Genomic DNA, 24,998 nt, shown 5'->3' on the forward strand with positions numbered 1-24,998 from the left:
TTGAGTCCATCATCCAAGTCGTTGATAAAGATGTTGAATAAGACCGGGCCCAAGACAGAACCCTGTGGCACCCCACTAGTCACTCTTCTCCAGGATGAAGAGGAACCATTGATGAGCACCCTTTGGGTTCGGTCAGTCAGCCAGTTACAAATCCACTGAGTGGTAGCATAGTCAAGACCGCATTTTTTTGTTTTTTCTTTCCCCCCTCCTTCACCCGTCTAGTTTCTGAGGCAGCCGCTTACTCAGCCAGGCATTGAAGTGTCTCACAATTCCCTCCCCCCCCCCCAAAGAAACTACGCTCAATCTTCTATGGGAATCTTGGGCCTGAGAGATCTGGGTGATTTTGGTCAGGCCGTCATGGCCTCCAGTGGCAGTGAGTTCCACTGTTTAGCCATGTGCTTGGGCAAGTGCACCCGGACCCCCCTTCCCTCTTGGTCCCCATCACCCCTCCCATCTTCTGCCTCTCCACAGCCTTCCACATGTTCGGGTCTGGCTCCCTGTAGGTCTGCCATGAACAGAGCCCCCCTGGTTTTCCTTCCCTCGTCCCATGACTTTGCTCGCTCCTGGGCACATCTGGCTGGGTGCGAGCACATGCCGCCCATCAAACGGTCTGGCGTTCAGGAAGGGGCACGGGTTCATAAGATGTGAGGCTGCTCGCTTGCAAAAATGCATCGCTGCAGATGTTCTGCAGATGCTTTGAACTGTGCAGAGACCAGGAAGGGCCCTGGCGATGTTTGCAGGGGGGGGGCCAGAGGGTTCCAGCTTCTTTACAAGAATTTCATGGGGCACCTTGTCGAATGCCTTGCTGAAATCAAGGTAGGCTACATCCACTGCGTTCCCTTCATCTACCAGGCTTGTAATTCTGTCAAAAAACGAGATCAGGTTAGTCTGACATGACTTATTTTTCAGAAATCCATGCTGACTATTGGTGATCACAGCATTCCTTTCTAGGTGCTCACAGACTGTTTGCTTAATGATCTGCTCCAGAATCTTCCCTGGTATTGATGTCAGACTGACCGGGCGATAATTATTTGGGTCCTCTCTTTTCCCCTTTTTGAAAATAGGGACAACATTTGCCCTCCTCCAGTCTGCCGGGACTTCGCCTGCTCTCCAGGAATTCTCAAAGATGACTGCCAGTGGTTCTGAGATCACATCTGCCAGTTCTTTTAATACTCTTGGATGCAGTTCATCTGGCCCTGGAGACTTGAATACATCTAAACTAGCCAAGTATTCTTGTACTATCTCCTTAGTTATTCTGGGCTGTGTTTCCTCTGCTGAATCATTTGCTCCAACTTCTTCAGGTCGGGCATTGTTTTCTTTATCGGAGAAGACTGAGGCAAAGAAGGCATTGAGGAGTTCAGCCCTTTCTGTGTCCCCTGTTTGCATTTCACCATCTTCTCCTCTGAGTGACCCCACTGTTTCTTTGTTCTTCCTTTTGCTACGGACATACCCATAAAAGCCTTTTTTGTTGCTTTTAACCTCTCTAGCAAGCCTGAGTTCATTCTGTGCTTTAGCTTTTCTGACTTTGTGTCTACATGTGCTGGCTATTTGTTTGAATTCCTCTTTGGTGGTTCCCCCCTTTTCCATTTTTTGTACACATCCTTTTTAAATCTTAACTCAGTTAAAAGTTCTTTAGATAGCCACCCTGGCTTCTTTAGGCACCTTCCATGTTTGCGTCTCATTGGTATTGCCTGAAGTTGTGCTTTTACTATCTCCCTCTTAACAAACTCCCAGCCATCATGAACTCCCTTTCCTTTTAGTATTACTGTCCATGGGATCCCACCCAGCACTTCTCTAAGTTTTATGAAGTCGTCTTTCTTAAAGTCAAGAAATTGAGTCCTAGTATGCTTGGCTGCTCCTTTCCGCTGTATAGTAAACTTCAGAAGAGCATGATCACTCGCACCTAATGATCCTTCCACTTCTACCCCACTAACCAGGTCATCAACATTGGTTAGGACCAGATCTAAAATGGCTGTTCCTCTTGTTGCTTCTCCCACTTTCTGGACAATGAAGTTGTCAGCAGAAATGTGATACATCTCACTGCAGAAGATTGTCATAGAATCATGGAATTGTAGAGTTGGAAGGAACCGCAAGGGTCATCTAGTCCAATCCCCTGCAATGCAGGAATCTCAGCAACCAGGCAACCTTTGTATCTGCTCAGTGTGCTGTCGAGGTGCTGCTAGCTGTGGATGGGCAACTTCCAGGCCTCTCCAGCTCTCCCTTGTTAGGGTTTTTTATTGTTAAACTGAACAATTTATCCTTAGGACTGAACAGCCTTTCAACCTGAGAAGTCCTTTAAACAGAAGACTGTGACCACCCGACAAAAAATTCTGCAGTTTTTGGCTGTAATAGACTAAGGATTGTTTTCAACTAAGGCCACATTCACACCATACATTAAAAGCAGTATCATACCACTTTAAACAAACATGGCTTCCCATGAAGAATTCTGGGAGCTGTAGGTTGTTACTAGTGCTGAGAGTTGTTAGGAGACCTCTAGTCCTCTCCTAGAGCTACAATTTTCATAGAGATTTAAAAATGCTGTTTCACAGGAAACTCCGAGAAGCCAATTAAGAGGATGCAGTATTGGAGTACTAAGCTGAAATAAGCAGGTGTCTTGTCAGCAGTCTAGCTGCAGCATCCTCTGATTTAATAGGCATTCTCCCCCTCGAAGAATTTTAGGTGTGCAGTGAGGGAATAGACAGCCAGTGTGGTACACTGAGACTAAGACCAAAGAGACTTGGGTTCAAATCTCCACTCCACCGTGAAGCTTCTTGGATGTGCTTGTGCCAGATAAAAAGGTAATAAATAAGACAAACACATAAATAAACTTTAGGAAATCTATTTATTATATTTTTCTCTGGTTTTGAAATAAACAAGGTTTATAAACAAGGCCAACATTTTTGGAGAAGCAATTTCCTAATTAAACAGAATACAGAGATCTGTTCAAAAGTGGTAATGGAATTGGCCTGTCTTATACTAGGAATAAGGCCATCTATTTATATTCCTCTGGTATATTATTTCACCATATACTCACATATTTTGTCTTCCTCATATGGTCAAATCATCAAGGGATAAATGTGTAACAGGAATATTGAGGATCATTGCATGTGCTACCACTGTTACCATATAATCTATCTCTGATGAAAGTCAGGAGTGCTTGAGATGCAAAACAAACAAACAAACAAACAAACAAACAAACAAACAAACAAACACCCTTCCATGCGAAAAATGTGCAAGAGAAAGATCCCCACAGATTTTGCAAGAAGGACCAAGAGGAGGAGCTGACAATCATCTGCTATCCTGCTCACAGATTTCTTGTCTTAACCAAAACTCCATGTGGATTTTCCAGCCCAGTGACACATTTCCCACACAAATTCCATCCTGTAAAACACTGCCTCTAAAGTACTGCTGTGGAATACATCAAAATGTTGCTAGCTGGGTCAGGATGAGATGACTATGACTGGCCATTAACAAAGATATCCTATAACACATTTTCTCTCAGTTCAGAAACCAAACAGTGGAAGCTGATAACCCTACATTTTTAAGATGCAGTTTGTGGGAGAACAACTGATACTAGAACTATCAGGCCAAGGGTAATCATGAGAGGCCAAGTCATATCAGGATTTACAATCAGGGCAGAACAGCGTCTCTTGCGGGACACAGTGAACGACTTCATAGTTCCTTCCTTCTCCTTCAGCTGCGCCCATAAGAATTTCAGCTTTGTGGGCGGGAAGAACTTTGCCCCAAACAGGTTGCATTTGGGTAGGAAGAAGTGGGTCAGGTGAGCAGTGGTCACCTGGTGGATGAAATTGGTCAAGACCCTCTCAAAACACTGAGGGACTTCAGAAGGCTTCCAGTCTTTATCGGCCTTCCACTCCCACAGGGTGTGCAGGAAGGACGTCCGACTGTGGTAGGAACTCAGATGACCCAACATTTGAGGGTATTCCATCTTGAGAGCATTCACAAGGTCCTCCAGCATCTTCAAGCAGTCTTTCCTAGAACAGACCCCCCCCCAGTCATTAGCCTGACTCATTCAGATCTTTTCTTAGAGCTTTTCCCCAAACAATGTCCACCCCCCATCTCTCTGTATACAATGAACTATGGTTGTCATTTCTGAAACTTGGGTAGTCACTTGATGATAGGGCTTGTGGCATGAGGTATATCTCTCTGGCCATACAGTACGTCATCCACACAAGAGCATACATGGAGGATATCTGCTGAGGGGAACTATGGAAAAGAGAAAACTTTGGTGGGCAAGGTGGTGGAAAAAGTGATGGCAGAGCAATTGCTCTTCCCTTTACTAATATATGACTACTATGCCTTGGAACTTGGAACTACTATGCCACTCCTGGTCCAACACTCCTTTCTGCACTGCAAGATCTCAGCCAAGACACCTGCCAAAGAGCAGGCTGAGACATACAAGGAGGGGGGGAACAGGAGGATGACATGAGGGAGGAGGCTGAGACAGAGGAACAGAGGCTTCTTTGTGTGCCCACTCCACCAGTAGGTGGCAACAGGAGAACAGGCCTTTTCTGCAGTGGCTCCCCATTTGTGGAATGCTGGTACAGCTGCCCATCTCATTTCGGAAGCCAGGGATGCCATCTACTGAGGGGGCAGGGGGCAGCCCCTCAATATTTTCAAGAAGGGGGCAGCTCCCTCCCAAAATCCACAGCGATCCTGAAAAGGATGCACCAGGATAAAGCTGCTTCACCCTGCCACATCCTTTTGAGGATTGCCAGGGACGTAGCAGGGCGATACATCTTTGTCCCGCACACCCCTTTCACACAGGCAAGACGGCTGGCAGGGGAGGGGGGTGGCGGTCTGAGCTGGCCTGGCCGGGTTGGCCGGGGTATCATGTGCGTGAAGTCATGCATACACAATGCCCCCCCCCCAGCGCCTATGTCAGAAACTAAGTGCTGCCCTCATTAATCACAAACCCTAACAACGTTGCCAGGCACACATACCTGCAGCACTTCGTCTTGTGATACGATTGGGACCTGCTGTTGAGGTTCAAAATCTCTTTTTCAACATGAGAGAATGAAATTCTCCAGGTCTCTGAAATATACAGGACATAGACATGCACCACTTTGTGTCAGGAATCAATATTATCAAGGAGCTGGAGACACGTCCTTACAAGGAAACGTTTGGTGGTGTACAGCTTTTTTCAAAAAATAGGGGCAGGAGACATGTTATATGAAAGAGGTGGATTAAATTATGCAGGATGTGGAGGAGGGGAGCCAACTTGAATATTGTGGGGTCCCAGGTAAGCCCTGCCCTCAATCATAAGACGTGGTGCACACACACCATTTGAATGGCAATGCCCATCAATGGGGGGGGGTCCCCTGAAATATTTTTTTTGGGGGGGCATAGGGACCTCAGTCCCCTGGAGTTGGCTCCCATGGCCGCTGCATTCCTCCTTGCACCTAGCCCCTTCCTTGGCTGTCTTGCCCCCAATTTCCACCCAGCAGGGATCCAAGATCAGCTGGGCTAAACACAGTCCAGGCTTGCTTCCAGGTGGGGGCTTGTTGCATGGGATCAATGCTCAAATGCATGCACATTTTTCACAGCATCCACACAATCCAGATTTACCATATATGGGGAAAATTCAAAAAGTTTCATGCTTTGCTGACATGTTTAGTTATTTTCTACAAAAATAAAATCCTTAATGGGCACGTGTGTTCGTGTGTAAGTGGGAATCTAGGTGAAACATTAGCTGAGCCTACGTATTGGAAGAGTTTGCTGGGAAACTGGAACCTTTGCCTCTATTTCCAGCCTGAAATTTACCGCTAACAACCCTTTGATGGCACCAGATTGGCTGACAGAGGTAAGAGGGGTATGTTACCTTTGTTGTGCCTCCCGGGGGATTGTTCAGCTATGAAATAAAACACCCTCATCAAGTGAAGCAGTTCTTTCCCCTTCATCAGCTCCTTCGCCTTCTTCATGCATGGCCACTGGCCAGTCATCTCCAGAGCAGGGACGAGGTTCAAGGACATGAACTTGGCGCCTTGGTTGTCCAGCATTACAAGCTGAACTGCTGGACAGTTTGACTTCTTCTTCTCCAGCCTCATCTGCCAACCTGGAAAAGGCACTGAAAGACCAGATGGACAGCTAGGTGAACAACTGAGGCAGCTCAGGGGGCCAAACAGCCTGCAACGCTAGCAAAAAATGCAAGCCAAAAATGCAGTACACCTCCAGGTGTACATGTGTGCAGCAAATTTATGAATTTATTTAGCAGGATTTATAAACCACTTAATTTAAACGCGGGTGGCGCTGTGGGTTAAACCACAGAGCCTAGGACTTGCTGATCAGAAGGTCGGCAGTTCAAATCCGGGGTGAGCTCCCGTTGCTCGATCCCTGCTCCTGCCCACCTAGGCGTTCGCAAGCATGTCAAGTGCAAGTAGATAAATAGGTACCGCTCCAGCGGGAAGGTAAACGGCATTTCCGTGTGCTGGTCTGGTTCACCAGAAGCGGCTTACTCATGCTGGCCACATGACCCGGAAACTGTACGCTGGCTCCCTCGGCCAGTAAAGCGAGATGAGCGCCGCAACCCCAGAGTCGTCCGCGACTGGACCTAATGGTCAGGGGTCCCTTTACCCCTTTACCTTTTTAAATCTCTAAGCAGTTTACAGAAAATGGGTTTGCTGGTGATTATAACTCTGTGAGGTGGAAACTACAGTTCACAGGATTCTTTGGGGGGAAGTCATATGCTTTTAATGTGTGTTGGGTATCCCAGGCATCCTAGGGAGTTGCTTGGGATGCCTGCATAGTTCAGCAAGCTGTGGCTGGCAATGTTTACAAGCCTCCCAGGAATGTGTGGTGCCTGGGTGCAGTATAAAGTGGTTCAGGTCTGTAAACAAACCCCCACTCCGGTGTTGGCTATTCATCCTTTCCTCCTACCCTCACCCCAAATCCCTGATTGGCCACACCTGAATAAGAAACTTTAAGAAACTGGTCGACGTGTTTCCGGAATTCCTCCATGATGTTCCGTGGGGAGATGGTCTTCCCATCCTCCAGAAGGAGCGTTGCTGGGAAGCTGCGAGACTTTCTCAAGAGAGCCAGGGTGTAAAAGAGGCCGCCATAGCCCTCCACTTCAGTGTACTGGACGTCCTGTGGGACAAGGATGCTTAGCATCACCTCAAACTCGCCCGGATGCAAGACCTGCAGGCAAACCAACAGCATCGTTGAAGACAACAGGGAAGGAAGGAGAGGGCTTGAGGCACAGAACCAACCTTGCCTCACCTGTCACACTGACTCTGAGGTCTTCCCTTCTAGCTGTTTTTGGACTTCAGTTCCCACCAGCCTCAGCCAGTATGATCCGTGGTTTGAGATTATGGGAGGTGTGCCCAATTTCATCGCAGGGGGTGGGGCAGGTTAGTGGCGGTTGCAGCAGCAGAGCAGTAAGGAGACAGATGGCAGCTTCCTTGAGATTAATTATTCCTTGAAAATTTACTCCTTGAGTGCAAATGGCCTGATTTAGATAACTGTTATGCTTCACCAGCATTATATTGGCTTTTTGGATTTTAGTACCAGAAAGTCTAGGCAGAAAGTCTAGATTTTAGTACCAGAAAGTCTAGACAGCATCTTAAAAAAGCAGAGACATCACCTTGCCAACAAAGGTCTGTATAGTTAAAGCCATGGTTTTCCCAGTAGTGATGTATGGAAGTGAGAGCTGGACCGTAAAGAAGGCTGATCACCAAAGACTTGATGCTTTTGAATTATGGTGCTGGAGGAGACTCTTGAGAGTCCCATGGACTGCAAGAAGATCAAACGCATCCATTCTTAAGGAAATTAGCCCTGAGTGCTCACTGGAAGGACAGATCGTGAAGCTGAGGCTCCAATACTTTGGCCACCTCATGAGAAGAGAAGACTCCCTGGAAAAGACCCTGATGTTGGGAAAGATGGAGGGCACAAGGAGAAGGGGACGACAGAGGACGCGATGGTTGTATAGTGTTCTCGAAGCTACTAGCATGAGTTTGACCAAACCGCGGGAGGCAGTGGAGGACAGGAGTGCCTGGCGTGCTCTGGTCCATGGGGTCACAAAGAGTCGGACATAACTAAACAACTAAACAACAACAACGACCAGAAAGTAGCAGTAGAAAGCATTTATTACAGCACAGGGGTCACTGATGTGGGGCCTGCAGGTGCACAGGCACCCACAGGGGCCTTCTGTAGCACCCACAGGGTTCCCTCCCATTGCTTAAATTAAAAGTCAATTAGGTGTGGTTTGATCTACAGCCATTATGTTACACTGCTATTACAATCTTCATATGGCCCAATACCCACTGGTTCTAATGGGCTTAGGCAAGTGAAACTCTGTGGTGGATTGTTGCCTGCAATTTGAATCCCCATGGAGCAGATGGGTTCAGACTGAGGCTGAGAGAGCCTGCAGCTCACCTGAGGCCATATGGTGAGTTTGCTGCTTAGGTGCGATTTTTGAACTTTCCTCCTCAGAGCCCAGTTAGGCAAGGTGTAGGAGGCTTGATCTCCTGAAGTTTTATGGGGCGGAGACGTCCTCAGTTTTGATCAGAGTGACAGCACTGAGATAAGGGGTGTTTAACTATTTCTACTAGGAGTGGAGAACTTTTGGTACCCCAGATGTTGCTGAACTACAACTCCCATCATCCCTGATCATTGGTCACCTGTCTGAGTCTGATGGCAACTGGAGTCCAGCAACATCTGGTGGACCACAGATTCCCCAGCCCTATTCTACAACTTGGGTCCCCTGATGTTGCTGGACTTCAGCTTCCATCATCCTTGACCACTGGCCAAGCTGACTAGGAATGTTGGGGATTGAATCCCAACAACAACTGAGAGGTTGCCCAGGTTTGGATAAAGCTGCTTACCTGGCATTTGTTATACATTACCTTTTCATACTCATAGCTGCTGCCTGGAACGAGTTCCCTGGTGTCCCTGAAGTAAGGCCTGTCTGGGCAATCATGCAGATAGTTGAGAAAATGACTGAGGAAGTTCTCAAGCACATCTGCTGCCTGGGCTCTGTCTGGCTCCTTCAGGGGCAGAGGCTTTGCCTTCTTTTGAACCAGTGTGTTGCTCTCTGCCTGCAGGGTTTGGTGGTTTCCTTCTCTGCCTCCCACAGCCACTGCAGACAAAGCCTCTGCATCTTTGGACACCCACCCATCACCTGCTAGAACAAAAAGACATTTTGGATCATAGTTGTATTTAGTTCACTTTCTAAGGTTTTTATTATTATTATTATTATTATTATTATTATTATTATTATTATTACTAGTACTAGTAGTAGTAGTACTACTACTACTACATTCCACACTTCCCAAGGTAGTGGGGAGTTCCAGGAACAGCTGCCACATGAAATTAGTTTTATTGTGAGATTAATGGTGTATTTGTAATATCTGGAGGTTTTGTGCATGTTTTACAAATATACACATTGGGCAGGGAAGACCGGAGTCAATATCCTTGTGCTGGCTGGAGCTGTTGGGAGTTGTAGTCCAAAACATCTGGAGGGAACTAGGTCAAAGTATGCTGATCTAAAATGTTTAGTACAAAAGTGGCACCAGCAGTAAAATGAGCATAAAATAAGCAAGATAATAACCTACCTGCCGGCTCCTGCTTGAGCCTGTCTGGCCTCCGTCTGGACCAGGGGGCTGGTGTCCCAGGATGCTCCACAGTTTGAGGGATTTGGGGCACCTTGGGACTTTGCAGATTCCCATCTGCAGGCTCTTTGGACTCTGCTGCTGATAGCAATGGGGTTTTGTAGCCAGGCACCTCCCTATCGCTGGTCTCTGTACATGTCCTCCCTCTGTTCTTACTCTGAGACCTCTTCTCCATCTTCTCGCCATTCCTGACAGGCATGCTGCTGAGAATGGGAATGAGAACCGGGCCTAGTTTCACAGACCACTCTGGAAGCCATGTTGAAAGATTAGCAGCCAGTCTTCCCCGACCAGATGCCCTCCAGATGTGTTAGACTCCAACTCCCAACAGCCCCAGCCATCACAGTGAAAGGTTGAGGGTGATGGGAGCTGTAGTCCAAAATACCTTGGGGTAGGCTGCCCTAAAACTACCTGAGGAATCTCACATCCTGCAGCAAGGGTGGGTGCTAAGGAAATATTTTGCTTAGTCTGTGGCTGGAGTAGAGCAAGGGGGCAAATAGCAGGACATTTGGCAGGCCTGGCAGAGAGACTGGCGTGAGAGGAAGGAGACGAGGAAAGACTTTTTAAAAGTGAGTTTTCCTGCAATAACATTGAGCATACAAAAGAGAATAGTACATAAACAGACCAACAAGTGTGTGGAGCATAAAAGCATAGTAGATATCAATAAAATTACTGAAATAACGGTTGACAAATAAGTGAAGAGACACTAAAAGGCTAGCAAATAGAAAGATGGAGCTGTTTCGTGTTAAATGAACTTACTCTTGGTTTGTAGGGAAGTTGATCTGGACGTTGGGCTTCTTTGTTTTTACTATATTTAAATCCCCCTAGCCTATATTCACTAGTAGGGACCTGCCTTTGCAATTCCCCAACCCCACAGAGTTTCCTAAGGAGCCTTACTTACCCCAGAGATCACCAACTGCCCACTCCCAACGGTCAAACCCAAACCCCTCAGAATGTTAGGGAGCAAACATTCCTGATCAGACAGGAGGGCTGCTTGGAGCTTGGAAAGTTCATTTTAAAAAGGAACTATTTCAAGTTCAACATGTCCCCAAAGGAACTGATTCTGCTCCATGTTAGTCCATTTACAAAATGAACTAGTTTGGTTCACGTTTAAGTAAATGGGTTCAGGGCTTCAGCCTTGCAGTGGTATAAGTTTTCGTGGACAAGAGCTCATCTCATGAGATGCTTTTTCATCATGCCCAGAAATACTATGTTGTATCTCTGCAAAAAAAAACCAAAACCCAACATTTTTCTTTGTTGATAAATAATTATGATAAACTCGAAAGCTTGTTGATTCATTCATGTCTTCTTAGTTGGTCTTTAGTGAGAACATTTTTAGATGGTTTCCATATAGATAGCTAAACCTCTTAGCAATCCTTTGCCACCGAGTTTACTGGAGCTAGTTTTTCATAGGAAGTTTTTAATGTTTGATGTTTTATCTTGTTTTGTATGCTGCATACCTTATTTATGTATTTTTTATTAAAGTGGGGTCTCTAAATATTTTGATACAGAAATAAAATAAACTTACTTGGGAGTAAAGCCCATTAAATGCAGACTAAGCTTGCTTCTGAGTAAACATGTGTATGCTTAGCTAAACCAAACCTGTCTTTGAACTATGTTATGAACTACGCTCTGTAAGTTGAATAATTTGTCTTTGAACTTGCTTCTCCTCCTCCCTCTCAATTCCTTTTACTTCACATGTTATGTTATTCTGAGAGCTTTTTTGCCTAAAGAGCAAGGGGTGTGTCTGTGTGTGTGAACTCAGGATAAAGTGTTCATTTCCTAATTATTTTTCTGCAGGAAGAGTGGCTAACCAATCTCGCAAAGCTAACAATGAGTTTTGTGGGACCTAAAAGTCCAACAAATTCATTATGGCATTAGTTTTTGTGAACTGTTCATAATAAATTTGTGAGGCTTTAAAGTGCCACAAAGCTACTCCACTGGAAACTGATCAATTATTGGTTCTCATCTACAACAAATGGGTGTGGCTAGTCAAACCTCGGGTCCTGGGTGTTAGATTAAAAAGGACAATGAGTGACATCTCCTAAATCATTGGAGGAAATAGCTGGATCCTTAAAGAAAGTTGAACCTGTAGCCATTGTTCATACAAACTTAATGGATCTTACGAGATGTGTGAATTAAGGAATTTGAATGTATTATATAGCCTAAGCAATGGAAAATTGCTTTACATTCTGTGGAGCATTTCTTCAGACTGGAAATTGAGACTGATCCATCAAAAATAAATATACAGTGGTACCTTGGGTTAAGTACTTAATTTGTTCCGGAGGTCCGTACTTAACCTGAAACTGTTCTTAACCTGAAGCACCACTTTAGCTAATGGGGTCTCCCGCTGCCGCTGTGCCGCCAGAGCACGATTTCTGTTCTCATCCTGAAGCAAAGTTCTTAACCTGAAGCACTATTTCTGGGTTAGCAGAGTCTGTAACCTGAAGCGTATGTAACTCGAGGTACCACTGTATTCTGTTTGCAGATAAAATGGAAGAATCCAATGAGAGGCGTCCCCCCCCCAATATATATATAAATTCTGCACTAGAAATCTGTCTAGAGTTATGTTAATATTCAAACCACACACCCCTGGTCTAGCAGGAGCAGCATGAACTCATGCAGGTTTACTGTAGAGCTAGGCAACCTGTGGCCCTCTAAATATTGCTGCACTACAACTCCCATCATCCCTGACCCTTGCCTATGCCAGCTAGATCGGATGAGAGCTGGAGCTCTGGCCTTGCCACTGTCTCAAAAAAAGTGTTTTTGCACTGCATTGTGGCCGCATATAGCACCCTTTTCCCTGTAGAGAAACAGATCCACCGCTAAAACTGAAGGGAATGTCTCATTTTATCATTTTAACTCTCTAGCCCTCATTGTTCCAGGAAAGTAAGAGTTTGTCAAATTCCGAAGTAAAGTGAGACACCAGTGTCACCTTACTTCTCTCGTTTGGTCCCTCCACCTTTAAAAAGTTCTGTTTCATGTCAACCCAGCCCTCCCATCAGTCCATTGTGATGGCTGAAAAGAAGCGGTGGGGGGTGGGGGGAGGGATTTTTGGCCCAAACTCCGCCCCGCCTTTGAGGACTTAAAAGCCGCGGACCAAAGCACTGCGTGCATATTGGGCCTTTGGGATTCACACGTGGAGAAAGGTGACACGGGGTTTGAACAGGAGGACGGCGGGATTTCTCAGCCCGTTTTATTCGCGAGTGACTTGTGCGTTGCAAAGATGGGGGGCTCACTTCTGCAAGTGCCGAGGCTGGCACCTGCTGGTGGAAAGGGTTGGGTGTCTTTTACGAGGTTCATTCGAATTGATCCGTTTACACGCAGGCTGGAAAGGGGGTGTGTGTTTCTTTTCAAAGACCCTCGATAAAACCGATGCTTGGCCGGGGTGTGTGTGTGTGTGTCTCCCCCGCGGATCTTAGCAAGGTGAAGGGACTCTGGTCTGCTTTGACTTCGAAGTCGCTTCGGTTTCGGTTAGGGGGCGTTTGGTTTTCGGGTCGGGAGAGGTGAGGAGTACTCGGAAACGTGCATTTAGGGCTCAATTCGTGAAATTGCGACTAGGGCGGCTGGGCGAAGGGGCTGTGCTCCTGTGCCTTTAATATCTGTGTGGGGAAGGGAATTTAGCTGCTTGTCATCCCAGGCACACCTGCGGAGGAGAGATTCTCAATTCTACATACCTGTTAAAGGTGCAGGAGACCGGCCCTATCTGGCCCCCTGCCCACCCCAACTGTGGCTATTTGGGTGAATTTATTTGGGGTTAGACATTGCAATCCTATACACATTTACTGTGCTCAATACTCCCTAGTTCTTAAAATTGTAGACCCACCTATTTTATGCCCATTGAACCGGATAGGATTTCTGAATAGGACTTACTTCTGAATCCATAATGCAGAATATAGGGCTGTCAAACTGGACCAGTGAAGGTGCCAGTTGCTGGTGGGGGTCTCCGCCCATCCTGCTTATTTTGTTCCCTTCTGGTCTTTTCTCTGATCCAGGGTTTTGTCTTGGCTGTGTGTCTGTGTTTGTGTGTTCACTGCACATCTTTACAGCAGTCTAAATGGGTCTCACTCAGTAACTTTGGTGCATGCACCAGAATTCAAGCCTGGATAGGTTTTTTTGCCAAATCAGATGGGCATGGGCATCTTAAATTAGCAAGCTCTGATTGGGGCCGCTGTCTTCTACTTACCACCCCCCAAAAAAAGAAAAAAATTGCTGGGGAGAAGCATGCAGGCATAGTAGAAAAACTTTGATGTTAAATTTGGAGGCATAATTTGGACTCCAGAGTCCTTTTTTTGCAGCTGGCGCCTGCAAATGTTGTTGTGTAGCTGCAGTTTGAACCATGTTTGTAGACTTTCCCCCCTCTTCCACGTACATCTGGGCTTTGTCCTCTTGCTTCCAATCCTTACAGGTTCCCTCAGCCTCGTCACCATGGGCAAAGAGAAGACCCACATCAACATAGTGGTTATTGGGCATGTGGACTCTGGCAAGTCGACCACCACAGGCCACCTCATCTACAAGTGTGGAGGCATAGACAAGCGTACCATAGAGAAATTTGAGAAGGAGGCAGCTGAGGTGAGTTCATGCTAGGGCTCAGGCCTAGAATGAAAGGCAGTGCCTCTAGGTATTCCTGCTTTCTTGACCGTGCTTGCACAACTAGGATATTGGGGTAGCTTTGAGCCACTGGCTGCTCCAGGAATCCTATCTCCCCGTGTCTGTCCTCTTCTCACCCCACTGGAGTGTTTTGGAAATAGTATGCATTTATTTTTATTTTTTTAAGATGCTGACTTAACTGAACGTAGCCTCCATCTTCAAGGCTAAGGTGTGTGTATGTATGTGTAAATAAAACTATATATCTTAAAGACACTACAGGCTCTGCCATGCCTCATTCCAAAGGAACACAAACCCCGGTTAAGTTCCAAGACCCCTGAAATCTTGCTACCGCTTGGCAGAGTTTAGGGTGGCTGGTAGCAATATATTAACTCTCTCACTCACAGCTACATCTACCTCCTGCAACTGCACAAGATTGAGGAGAAAGCTAGCTTAGATGCCTAGTAGCAAGCACACCAGGGATTTGTTTTGTTTTAACAAACTATTGTTAACTACAGTGGTACCTCGGGTTAAGAACTTAATTCGTTCCGCAGGTCCGTACTTAACCTGAAACTGTTCTTAACCTGAAGCACCACTTTAGCTAATGGGGCCTCCTGCTGCTGCTGCGCCGCTGGAGCACGATTTCTGTTCTCATCCTGATGCAAAGTTCTTGACCTGAGGTATTATTTCTGGGTTAGCAGAGTCTGTAACCTGAAGCGTATGTAACCTGAGGTACCACTGTATTTAAATTCATTTAAGAGGCTATTATTGTTGGTATATGACCATGGAGAAGAGTTAACCCTTTCTACCCCTGTTACAATCGTTTTGAAAATCCCCCTCGCATGCTATTAATTCCAGAAAGAAACAGCTCTTACAGCAATGAGTAGGTAAGTCATTTTAATAAGGAATGTGGTAGAGAATGAAAAGTTTAAATCTTCCCATGTGCTGCACTGCAGTCCTAATTATAGCTCCCTCCCATTGCCATCCATGCATGCAATTACAGTGGTACCTCGGGTTACATATGCTTCAGGTTACATACGCTTCAGGTTACAGACTCCGCTAACCCAGAAATATTACCTTGGGTTAATAACTTTGTTTCAGGATAAGAAGAGAAATCAAGCGGCGACCAGCAGGAGGCCCCATTAGCTAAAGTGGTGCTTCAGGTTAAGAACAGTTTCAGGTTAAGAACAGACCTCCAGAATGAATTAAGTTCTTAACCCGAGGTACCACTGTAATTACAAAACAAACAAAGTTGGGCTTCCTGATGATGCATTTTGCATCATGTATAGTTTGGTTTCTAAAAGTACCGTAGTTTTCTTTCTTCCTTGCAGATGGGAAAAGGCTCTTTCAAATATGCCTGGGTGCTGGACAAGCTGAAAGCTGAGCGTGAGCGAGGGATCACAATCGACATCTCCCTGTGGAAGTTTGAAACCAGCAAATTCTACATTACCATCATCGATGCTCCCGGCCACAGGGACTTCATAAAGAACATGATCACTGGGACCTCTCAGGTAAGGTTGCTGTCTTCCACTCCCCTGGAGAGGAAACGTGTGCCATTAGTTATGGCTGCTTCTTTTTTCTTTACAAAAAAATGCAAAGGAAAATGTAACTTACCTTTTTTAAGAAAAGGCAGGAAGAACCAGCTGCACACAAAAAGATGGGGGGGGGGGCGGGAATCTGGCTTGTCAGTAGACCACACAAGCCTAACATGAGTCAACCGTGTGATGCAGCAGCAAAAAAAGTTAATCAGGCTGCATTCACAGAAGTATAGTGTCTCAATCAAGGGAAGTAATAGAATCATAGAATCATAGAGTTGGAAGAGACCACAAGGGCCATCGAGTCCAACCCCCTGCCAAGCAGGAAACACCATCAGAGCACTCCTGACATACAGTTGTCAAGCCTCTGCTTAAAGACCTCCAAAGAAGGAGACTCCACCACACTCCTTGGCAGCAAATTCCACTGTCGAACAGCTCTTACGGTCAGGAAGTTCTTCCTAATGTTTAGGTGGAATCTTCTTTCTTGTAGTTTGGATCCATTGCTCCGTGTCCGCTTCTCTGGAGCAGCAGAAAACAACCTTTTTCCCTCCTCTGTGACATCCTTTTATATATTTGAACATGGCTATCATATCACCCCTTAACCTCCTCTTCTCCAGGCTAAACATGCCCAGCTCCCTTAGCCGTTCCTCATAAGGCATCGTTTCCAGGCCTTTGACCATTTTGGTTGCCCTCCTCTGGACACGTTCCAGTTTGTCAGTATCCTTCTTGAACTGTGGTGCCCAGAACTGGACACAGTACTCCAGGTGAGATCTGACCAGAGCAGAATACAGTGGCACTATTACAGTAGTGCCTCGCAAGACGAAAAGAATCCGTTCTGTGATTCTCTTCGTCTAGCGGTTTTTTCGTCTTGCGAAGCAAGCCCATTGACAGATTAGCGGATTAGCGCTATTAGCGGCTTTTATCGGCTTATCTGCTGATCGGATCAGCTGATAAGCGGCTTAGCGGCTTAGAAAAAGGGGGGGAGGAAAAAAACCCAGCAGGAACTCGCAAGACATTGTCGTCTTGCGAAGCAAGCCCATAGGAAATTCGTTTTGCGAAGCACCGCCAAAACGGAAAACTCTTTCGTCTAGCGAGTTTTCCGTCTTGCGAGTTTTCCATCTTGCGGGGCACCACTGTACTTCCCTTGATCTAGATGCTATACTCCTATTGATGCAGCCGAGTATTGCATTGGCTTTTTTAGCTGCCGCGTCACACTGTTGGCTCATGTCAAGTTTGTGGTCAACCAAGACTCCTAGATCCTTTTCACATGTACTGCTCTCAAGCCAGGTGTCCCCCATCTTGTATTTGTGCCTCTCATTTTTTTTGCCCAAGTGCAATACTTTACATTTCTCCCTGTTAAAGTTCATCTTGTTTGTTTTGGCCCAGTTCTCTAATCTGTCAAGGTCGTTTTGAAGTGTGATCCTGTCCTCTGGGGTGTTAGCCACCCCTCCCAGTTTGGTGTCATCTGCAAATTTGATCAGAATGCCCTTGAGTCCATCATCCAAGTCGTTGATAAAGATGTTGAATAAGACCAGGCCCAAGAAAGAACCCTGTGGCACCCCACTAGTCACTCTTCTAATAGTTCCACTCTACTCAGGCTTGGTCAAACCGTTTCTGGAGTACTGTGGCCAGTTCTGGGTGCCACAGTTTGAGAAGTACCTATAGGAAGCACTTTTCCCCCTCCAAAATTGAAGGGGAAATGTGTGTGCGTCCTATGGGGCGAATGCAGGCTTTTGCTGAAGCCTGGAGAGCGAGAGGGGTCGGTGCGCACTGACACCTCTTGCTCTCCAGGCTTCAGGAAGCTGTCCGCAAGCCGTGGGAGAGCTGCCTGCACCCCGAAGCTCTCCCACCTCTTGCGGAGACCTGCTTTGGAGGCTGGCGGTAGGGAGAAGGGCACTTCTCCCCATCGCCAGCCCCACAAGCTCGGGGGACAGTGGGGAGGCGGAGAGCCACCATCCCGCTATTCCCCGACCTGCTTTGGAGGCTGGCGATGGGGAGAAGTGCACTTCTTCCCACCGCCAGCCCCACAAGCTTGGGGGACAGCGGGGAGGGGGAGCACACCTTCCCGCTGTTCCCCGACCTGGTTCTTCCAGCCCCACACCTGGGGGGGGAAAATAATTTTTTTTCTTTATTTCCCCCCAAAAAACTAGGTGCGTCCTATGGTCCGGTGCGTCCTATGGGGCGAAAAATACGGTATATTGGCAAGCTGGAACGTGTGCAGAGGTGGGCTACCAAGATGATAAAAAGTCTGGAAATCAAACCTTTGCCCTAACGCAGCCTCATGGGTTATAGTTTGCTGAGGGCTCCATTAGAGATTTGTATCCCATTTCATGGCACTAATAGTTTCTAGATGAATGTAAATGACTTATGCCTGCCATATTGGTTTGCCCTAACTGTGCCCTAGATTCTACCCTGACTCCTTGGGAGTCCCTAGACACCAGACAGTATTCCAGAGCTGTCTCTTGGTCTCCCCAGGCTGACTGTGCAGTGCTGATTGTGGCTGCTGGCATGGGTGAGTTTGAAGCTGGCATCTCCAAGAGTGGGCAGACCCGTGAGCATGCCCTTTTGGCCTATACTTTGGGGGTGAAGCAGCTCATCATTGGGGTGAACAAGATGGACTCCACAGAGCCTCCTTACAGCAGCAAGCGCTACCAGGAAATTTCCAAGGAAGTGAGTGCCTACATCAAGAAGATTGGCTACAACCCAGCCACTGTGGCCTTTGTGCCCATCTCTGGGTGGCATGGAGACAACATGTTGGAGCCCAGCAGTAATGTGAGTAGCCTACAGTATTTTTCTCCCCCTTTCCTCAAACCTACTCAGTAGGGAAGTTTAGATTGATGAGGTCAGTGGTATTTCTCCAGCACAAAGGAACCTGTGGTCCTCCAGATGCTGTTGGACTACAACGCCCATCATTCCTGACTGTATATGCTGGAGTTGATGGGACTTGGAGTCAAACATCTGGAGGGTCACAAGACCTCATCCTTTCTTTATCCCATGTCTAAAAATCTTACTTAAGCATCTATTCTGGCATTGGAGATTTAAGCAGACATCTTATGCCCACTTTCAAGCATACCTCTGCAGTCATAAGAACTAGAAACTTCATTTACCCCTCCTTTGAAAATAAACGTTGAGGCTTTTGGTGAGCTGAATTCCACCATCCAGTGGAATTGCAGAAGACGCATAGCCCCGTTCATAGTGATTTAGGCTGTTTGCCCAGCTGACCCACTTTGGCTAACGTAGATTGGCAGTAGTTCTCCAGAGTCCCATGAAGGAGGTCTTTGGTAAGCTCCCACCTGAAGATCCCAGGGAATAAGCTTAGACTTGCCAAGCTTGTTCCTACCCCCTCCTAAAAACTGGAAACACATTCCCAGGAGAGAGACAGGAGAACATGCTCACTTCCAAAGACCAGCTGTAGAAGGTCTCCAGTTGTAGAATTGCATGATGTGACTTCAGGCTGTCACAAATATTTGCAGGCATGCTGAAAACTGCACATGCTCTTCATCTCTGTTGGCAGATGCCTTGGTTCAAGGGCTGGAGCATCACCAGGAAGGAAGGCAATGCCTCTGGCACCACTTTGCTGGAAGCTCTGGATTCTATTATCCCTCCTTCCCGCCCTATTAACAAGCCCCTTCGCCTTCCTCTGCAGGATGTCTACAAGATTGGTGGTATGCATTATTGTACTGGTGGGATAATAATGTAAAAGGATATTGACCTGCGCTTCAATAGTTATGCACAGTGCAGTGATTCAATGCAGGCAAATATTCCAGCTTTCAGGAAGAATTCCGAGTCCTTGCTGGTCTGCATTTGTAGCCTGAATTTCTGCCAAAAAGGCTCCCGGAGCAGCTTACATAGAATCAACTGAAATAAGGCAGCCCCTGCTTGCAGAGTTGCAGTCCTAAAGCCATGGCACACAAGGGAAAAGAGACTGGGATGGAAGAGGAGAAAGACAAACTCTGCCACCAATTCTTAAGAGTTAAATAGTAATACTTTACATATGGAAGCCTAGTGGGTTGCCTGAGGCTGACTAGGCCATATTTTTCACTACTCGACTGGGGACGGCTGTTGTTCTATGAGGCAGAGCTTGGAGTAACTCTGTCAGGCCATTAGCTGTGCAGCTCAGTGGGTAACCCTGTTGCTTTACCCTTAGGCATTGGCACTGTCCCGGTGGGCAGGGTGGAAACAGGGTTCCTGAAGGCCGGCATGGTGGTCACCTTCGCCCCCACCAACATCACCACAGAGGTGAAGTCTGTGGAAATGCACCATGAGGCGCTGGCGGAGGCCCTGCCAGGAGACAACGTGGGCTTCAACGTTAAGAACGTGTCGGTGAAAGACATCCGTCGTGGGAACGTGGCTGGGGACAGCAAGAACGACCCTCCCATGGAGGCAGGCAGCTTCTCAGCCCAGGTGAGGGGTGGGCAGGGCCAGAGGGGTCTTGGGAGATAGAGGAAGCTTCCATATTTAGTCACTTATTGGTCCATTTAGCTTGGTATTGTCTACACTGACTGGCAGCAGGTCTCCATGATTTGGGCCTGGTTTCCCTCCCAGCCCTACCTAGAGTTGTTGGGGATTGAACCGGGATTTTCTGTATGCAGATGCTCTTCCATTGAGCTGCAGCCCTTCCCATAATGCTTGGTTGCATATCCTTGTAACTCCATAAAGCAGGGATGGGGGACCTTTTTTGCCTGGTGGGCCAGGCCTTTATCTCCCCACACCTGCAACTTACTACCTGTCAATCATACAAACAAACAAACAAACAAACAAACAAACAAACAAACATATGCTGCCTTTCCACAATTCAAGCCATGCCCAAGGCGGCTTACATAATGAAAAAATACATAACTACAACATAACAAAAGAAGACATCAGTAGTAAATTCAAAAATACAAAACGAAACCGAACAATTCCCATAAATCACAGCAAACAATACAAAAATAAGAGCAACAACTCCCTCCTCAACACCACCTCAGCAGCCTGAGGCCCCACCCTCCCAGATCAGGTGTAAAAAGGCCAGGCTTCACTGGATGCTCAATTCTCATTTCCAGTCTGCACAGGTTAAGTACCTTAAAATCAGGGCCAGAATCAAGGATCAACATGGCTGATACAGTAAATAATAATGTCATGCCATTCCCCATGGGCTCCAGTCACCACTGAGATCAAGCCCTTTGCATTACAAGTATTCTGAATCCTGAACTGTCCTGGTCAGAAACATGAAGTTGCCCGGGTGGCATGGCATTTAGAGAAGAAAACAAAGCTTGTGGAATACTGCATAACAGCAAGAGGAATCTGTTGAAGTTGAACAATCATCCAATGTCAAGTGGGTAGTTTCCTACCTCTGCTGTGTAGCAACATCATCATAGAACAGGACTCAAGGTGACTTAAAAAAGTAAAAATAAGAACCGCAAAAAGGGGGGGGAAGCAATAATTAAAAAAGTAAACACTGATAGAACAAAAAGTTATAGACATACATACATACAATTTATTTAAAACCTTACAAAAACTACAATAAAAACAGCACGACACCAGCTCTTTCATAAAAAGCAGTCAATTCCTAAGAGCCTATTGGAGCAAAAAAAATGTACCTGCCAGCAGAAGGACAGCAAGGAGGGTGCCAATCTAGCTTCACCAGGGAGGGAGTTTCATAGTTGAGGAGCAGCCACCGAAAAGGCCATCTCCCATGTTCCCAGGGCTGATGGGAGTTGTAGTCCAAAACATTTGAAGGGCACCCAGTTGGGGAAAGGCTGCTGGACAGGTAGAGTAAATGTTTTCAGAAGTCCTACATGTTCTTCCTCCTTGACCTTGATGTTGTAGGTGATCATCTTGAACCACCCAGGCCAGATCTCAGCAGGCTATGCCCCAGTCCTGGACTGCCACACAGCCCATATCTCCTGTAAGTTTGCTGAGCTGAAGGAGAAGATTGACCGCAGGTCTGGCAAGAAGCTGGAGGATGACCCCAAATCCCTGAAGACTGGTGATGCGGCCATTGTTCAGATGATCCCTGGCAAGCCCATGTGTGTGGAGAGCTTCTCTGAATACCCACCTCTTGGTAAGTTTGCAGCGCATTTATCAGAGACTCGTGGCCTCATATCTGGGATTGGCTAGGAATTCTAAAAAACTAAAACGTCAGGGCAGTTTTGAAACTGGTATAGCTTAGAAAGGTTCAGTCCACTATCTTGATTAAAAATGACTTCCAAATGTATCAAAAAACCACAGATGAAACCCTTCTGCTTGGTCTCAGGAACCATCATGCAAAAGTGTCCATACTTCCATTTTAATGGGCATCATTTTGGTTTTCCTCATTATGTGGAAGGGTGAGGGTCTAGGTTGTGCAAGGGCCTTTTCAGATCATTCAGCTATGCCTGGGCCCTGATCTGGGGAAGGGCCATTGGGTCAGTGGCAGAGCATCTGCTTTGCATGCAGAAGGTCACAGGTTCAATCCCAGGCATCTCCAGGTAAGGTTGGAAGAGAAACTCACTGGCTGATACCCTGGAGAACTGTGGCTTGTCAGAGCAGACGGTAACTGAGCTTGATGGGCCAGTGGTGTAAGGCAGCATCCTATGTTCCTGTTTTCCTCTGGCACCAAGGGGCATTGTGCATGTGCACATACCACAACAGCCATGAGGGCTAGCAACTTGGATTTTTAAAAAATGGACTGAAAAATTAGATTTTGGGGTAGCTAAGTCTGTACCCAGTACATCTTGCCCTTGACTGAGGATGTGAGACTGAATTGTGGGAGTGGCTGCGGAATGTGGTTTGCGAGTTTACTATAACAGGAAATTTTGAGTAGGTTTGTACTTGATGTGTGTTGCTCATGTAAGGGTACTCTTCTGCTAAGAATGACTGCCTCTGTAGGACCTTCTGGGTCTGTTTAGGAGTCTTCTTTCAGGCCTCTCCTGTCTGCTTCAGTAGCCGTTTTGAGTAGGCTGAACTTGAAAACAGTGCACATAAATCGTCCAAATAAACAAAGAATGAATCATTCTGTGGTCAGTTGTGATGAATCAGGTCCTCCTTTGAAGCTTGGCAGGGAGGTATGATCTTTGACTGTACCCTCCTATTAAATGTGCCACATGCTAACTATTAGTGGCTATTGTATGATATGAGTGGCTAGGCAAAGAGTAGGTAACCTTTGCCCCTCCAGATGTTGATGAACTACAACTTCCATAATCCCTGGTCATGCTTCCTAGGACTGAAGGGAGTTGTAGTGCAGCAACATCTGGAGGACCAAAGGTTACCCTCACCTTGGTTAGGCATTTGTTTCTAGCTTTTAGGAAGGCTGCTGCTTGCTAATGGTGCACTCTTCTAGCTTGCGGTTTTGCATTCTACAGCCATTTATAGCTACATCTGTGTGACAGCTTTAAAACCTAGTTTAATAATCAGTCCTTCTTTCTAAGGAATACTAGGAACTGGTAATTCTGTGAGTGGCGCTACAAATCTCAAACTCTTGGCAACTACAGTTAAGCCATGGCTGTTCAAACCTGTCGGTCATAGGTAAAAAGATTCCAGAAACTGCATTGAACTTTCTGTGCCCTAATGAGATCTCTTCTCTCTGGCAGGTCGTTTTGCTGTTCGGGACATGAGGCAGACAGTGGCTGTGGGTGTAATTAAGTCTGTGGAGAAGAAGGCTAGTGGGGCAGCTAAAATAACTAAGTCTGCCATAAAGGCCAGTAAAAAGTGAACAGCTTCTTGCTCCTCCCCCCCCCAGCACCAACAGCTGGTGCTTAGGCTCTTTCTGATCCCTGACTGGAGCCCGGCCTCGCTCAAACTGGACTGATAGCTGAGCACTGCCATGCAGCGGAAGAGGATCTTGAAGGAAACTGGACACTCTGTGTGGGTGGTGGGTTTAGATATAAATATATATATTTATATATTTATATCTTAAATATATAAAAATAAAAATGTGCATCTAATTTGCCATGTTTCTCCATTGTTATAGCATCCATAACCAGATTATAATACTTGCGTCCAAATGTACAATTTGCAGTTGGGTGGAGGGGAGGAAGAGAGTATATTGGCCTGTTTATAATCCTTAGTTTCAAGGACTGTACTGGTTATCAGTGCAATCCTGCATGTCTACTCAAAGTCAGGACCCCTGAGTTTAAAGGTAAGTGTGCATAGGATTGGAGATTTCTTAAAAGCTGCATCTACAGCACTAAACAAATGCTAGTGTTATTTGACTGCATTAGCAATTATGAGGATTCTGCTTGTAGGAGAAGGGGGTAAGAGGATGATTCTACAATCTAGGTCTAACCTAGATGTACCCAGCCATACTTTAAAAAGTAGAGAACATGCATAGTTACCAGGATTGCTGGACCTCAGGCAGTGACTTCCTCCTAGGACTCTCCAGCAATGAAGATATCCAGAAAAATATAAGCAAGAGTACAAGGTGATTCTTCCATAAGGCTCAAACCCAGCTGTCTTCTCCCTTCCAAGCTTTAAGCTTAAAGTTTAAACCATCCTCCCTCTGCCCCATGTATTTACTTTCCAGTCTTTGTATCTTTCAATATTGAGGAGAGTGAGAGGTGGACATCAGGGCATAATATATTTCTCAAAACAGGTGGGACAGAAAGATGTCATCTTGCACCAAAGGCTCGTTTAAGAGGAAGGTTATCTGGCCTCTCCTAAATAATAAAATTGACAAATCCTACCAGGTGCCACCCTTGAGTCTGCCACCTTGAGTTTGAGCAGCTGAAGCCAGTGCAATGTTATTCCCTGTAGGGCAAGGTGTACAACTCTGGGCTCTTTTAAAATCCCCTCTTAAAGCAACAACAATCAATTTACCAGCAAGTATGTCTGAAATCAAGGGGCTTATTTTGAAGTATACATTTATAGAGTTGCACTGCAAATCTGGCAGTGGAAAGCTTGTTCTGTTTGTTGCAAACAGGCATAATGGTCAGGCATGTCTGCCAGTTTAAAATAGGTGGGGAAATTTACAGCCCTCTAGATACTGTTTTGACTCCCAACTCACATCAGCTGCAGCCAGCATGGCTAATGGGTGGGGATGCTGGGGCCCAACAGCATGTGGAGGGCCACTCTTTCCTCATCTGTTATTTGAAAGCTGCTTTCACCTCTGAAGCAGAATCCTAGGTGTATTTACAAGTCCCATTGTACTCAATGGATATATTACTGTACTTACGAGAATACAGTAGAAGGGTCTTGTTGTATCAGGCCAAAGACTCATGTGGTCAAATGCTGTTACCATAGTGGCCAGATGTCTCTTAGAAAGCCCACAAGCAAGACCTGGTTGCAACCATGT

General features: G+C 46.3%; 2 protein-coding genes across 15 annotated transcripts; one reads left to right on the top strand and one right to left on the bottom strand.

Moving 5' to 3' along the window:
• Positions 1 to 2,898: 2,898 nt before the first annotated feature.
• Positions 2,899 to 12,657, bottom strand: LOC309537145 (cyclic GMP-AMP synthase-like). 8 transcript variants are annotated; one of them, XM_082231711.1, is made up of 7 exons: positions 12,567 to 12,657; positions 9,573 to 9,832; positions 8,865 to 9,142; positions 6,927 to 7,158; positions 5,843 to 6,088; positions 4,965 to 5,055; positions 2,899 to 3,995 (listed from the first exon to the last, which is right to left on the bottom strand). In XM_082231711.1, the coding sequence occupies exons 2-7, from the start codon at positions 9,826 to 9,828 to the stop codon at positions 3,542 to 3,544; spliced, it is 1,557 nt and encodes a 518-aa protein (XP_082087837.1). In that variant the 5' UTR covers positions 9,829 to 9,832; positions 12,567 to 12,657; the 3' UTR covers positions 2,899 to 3,541. The 8 variants fall into 8 exon arrangements, with proteins under 8 accessions (XP_082087837.1, XP_082087836.1, XP_082087835.1 ...); XM_082231710.1 differs by lacking the exon at positions 12,567 to 12,657 and adding an exon at positions 10,528 to 10,619 and having other exon boundaries at positions 9,573 to 9,829; XM_082231709.1 differs by lacking the exon at positions 12,567 to 12,657 and adding an exon at positions 10,528 to 10,602.
• On the top strand, positions 9,866 to 23,583 carry LOC309537162 (elongation factor 1-alpha 1-like). Of its 7 annotated transcripts, none has more exons than XM_082231768.1 (8): positions 9,866 to 10,195; positions 14,035 to 14,198; positions 15,545 to 15,724; positions 18,224 to 18,520; positions 19,263 to 19,413; positions 19,896 to 20,152; positions 21,557 to 21,791; positions 23,299 to 23,583. In XM_082231768.1, the coding sequence occupies exons 2-8, from the start codon at positions 14,055 to 14,057 to the stop codon at positions 23,418 to 23,420; spliced, it is 1,386 nt and encodes a 461-aa protein (XP_082087894.1). In that variant the 5' UTR covers positions 9,866 to 10,195; positions 14,035 to 14,054; the 3' UTR covers positions 23,421 to 23,583. The 7 variants fall into 7 exon arrangements, with proteins under 7 accessions (XP_082087894.1, XP_082087891.1, XP_082087895.1 ...); XM_082231765.1 differs by lacking the exon at positions 9,866 to 10,195 and adding an exon at positions 10,603 to 10,698; XM_082231764.1 differs by lacking the exon at positions 9,866 to 10,195 and adding an exon at positions 12,685 to 12,775.
• The last annotated feature ends 1,415 nt before the right edge of the window (positions 23,584 to 24,998 follow it).

This window comes from Podarcis vaucheri (genome assembly GCF_965113315.1).
Source record: "Podarcis vaucheri genome assembly, chromosome: 7".
Classification (NCBI taxonomy): Eukaryota; Metazoa; Chordata; class Lepidosauria; order Squamata; family Lacertidae; genus Podarcis; species Podarcis vaucheri.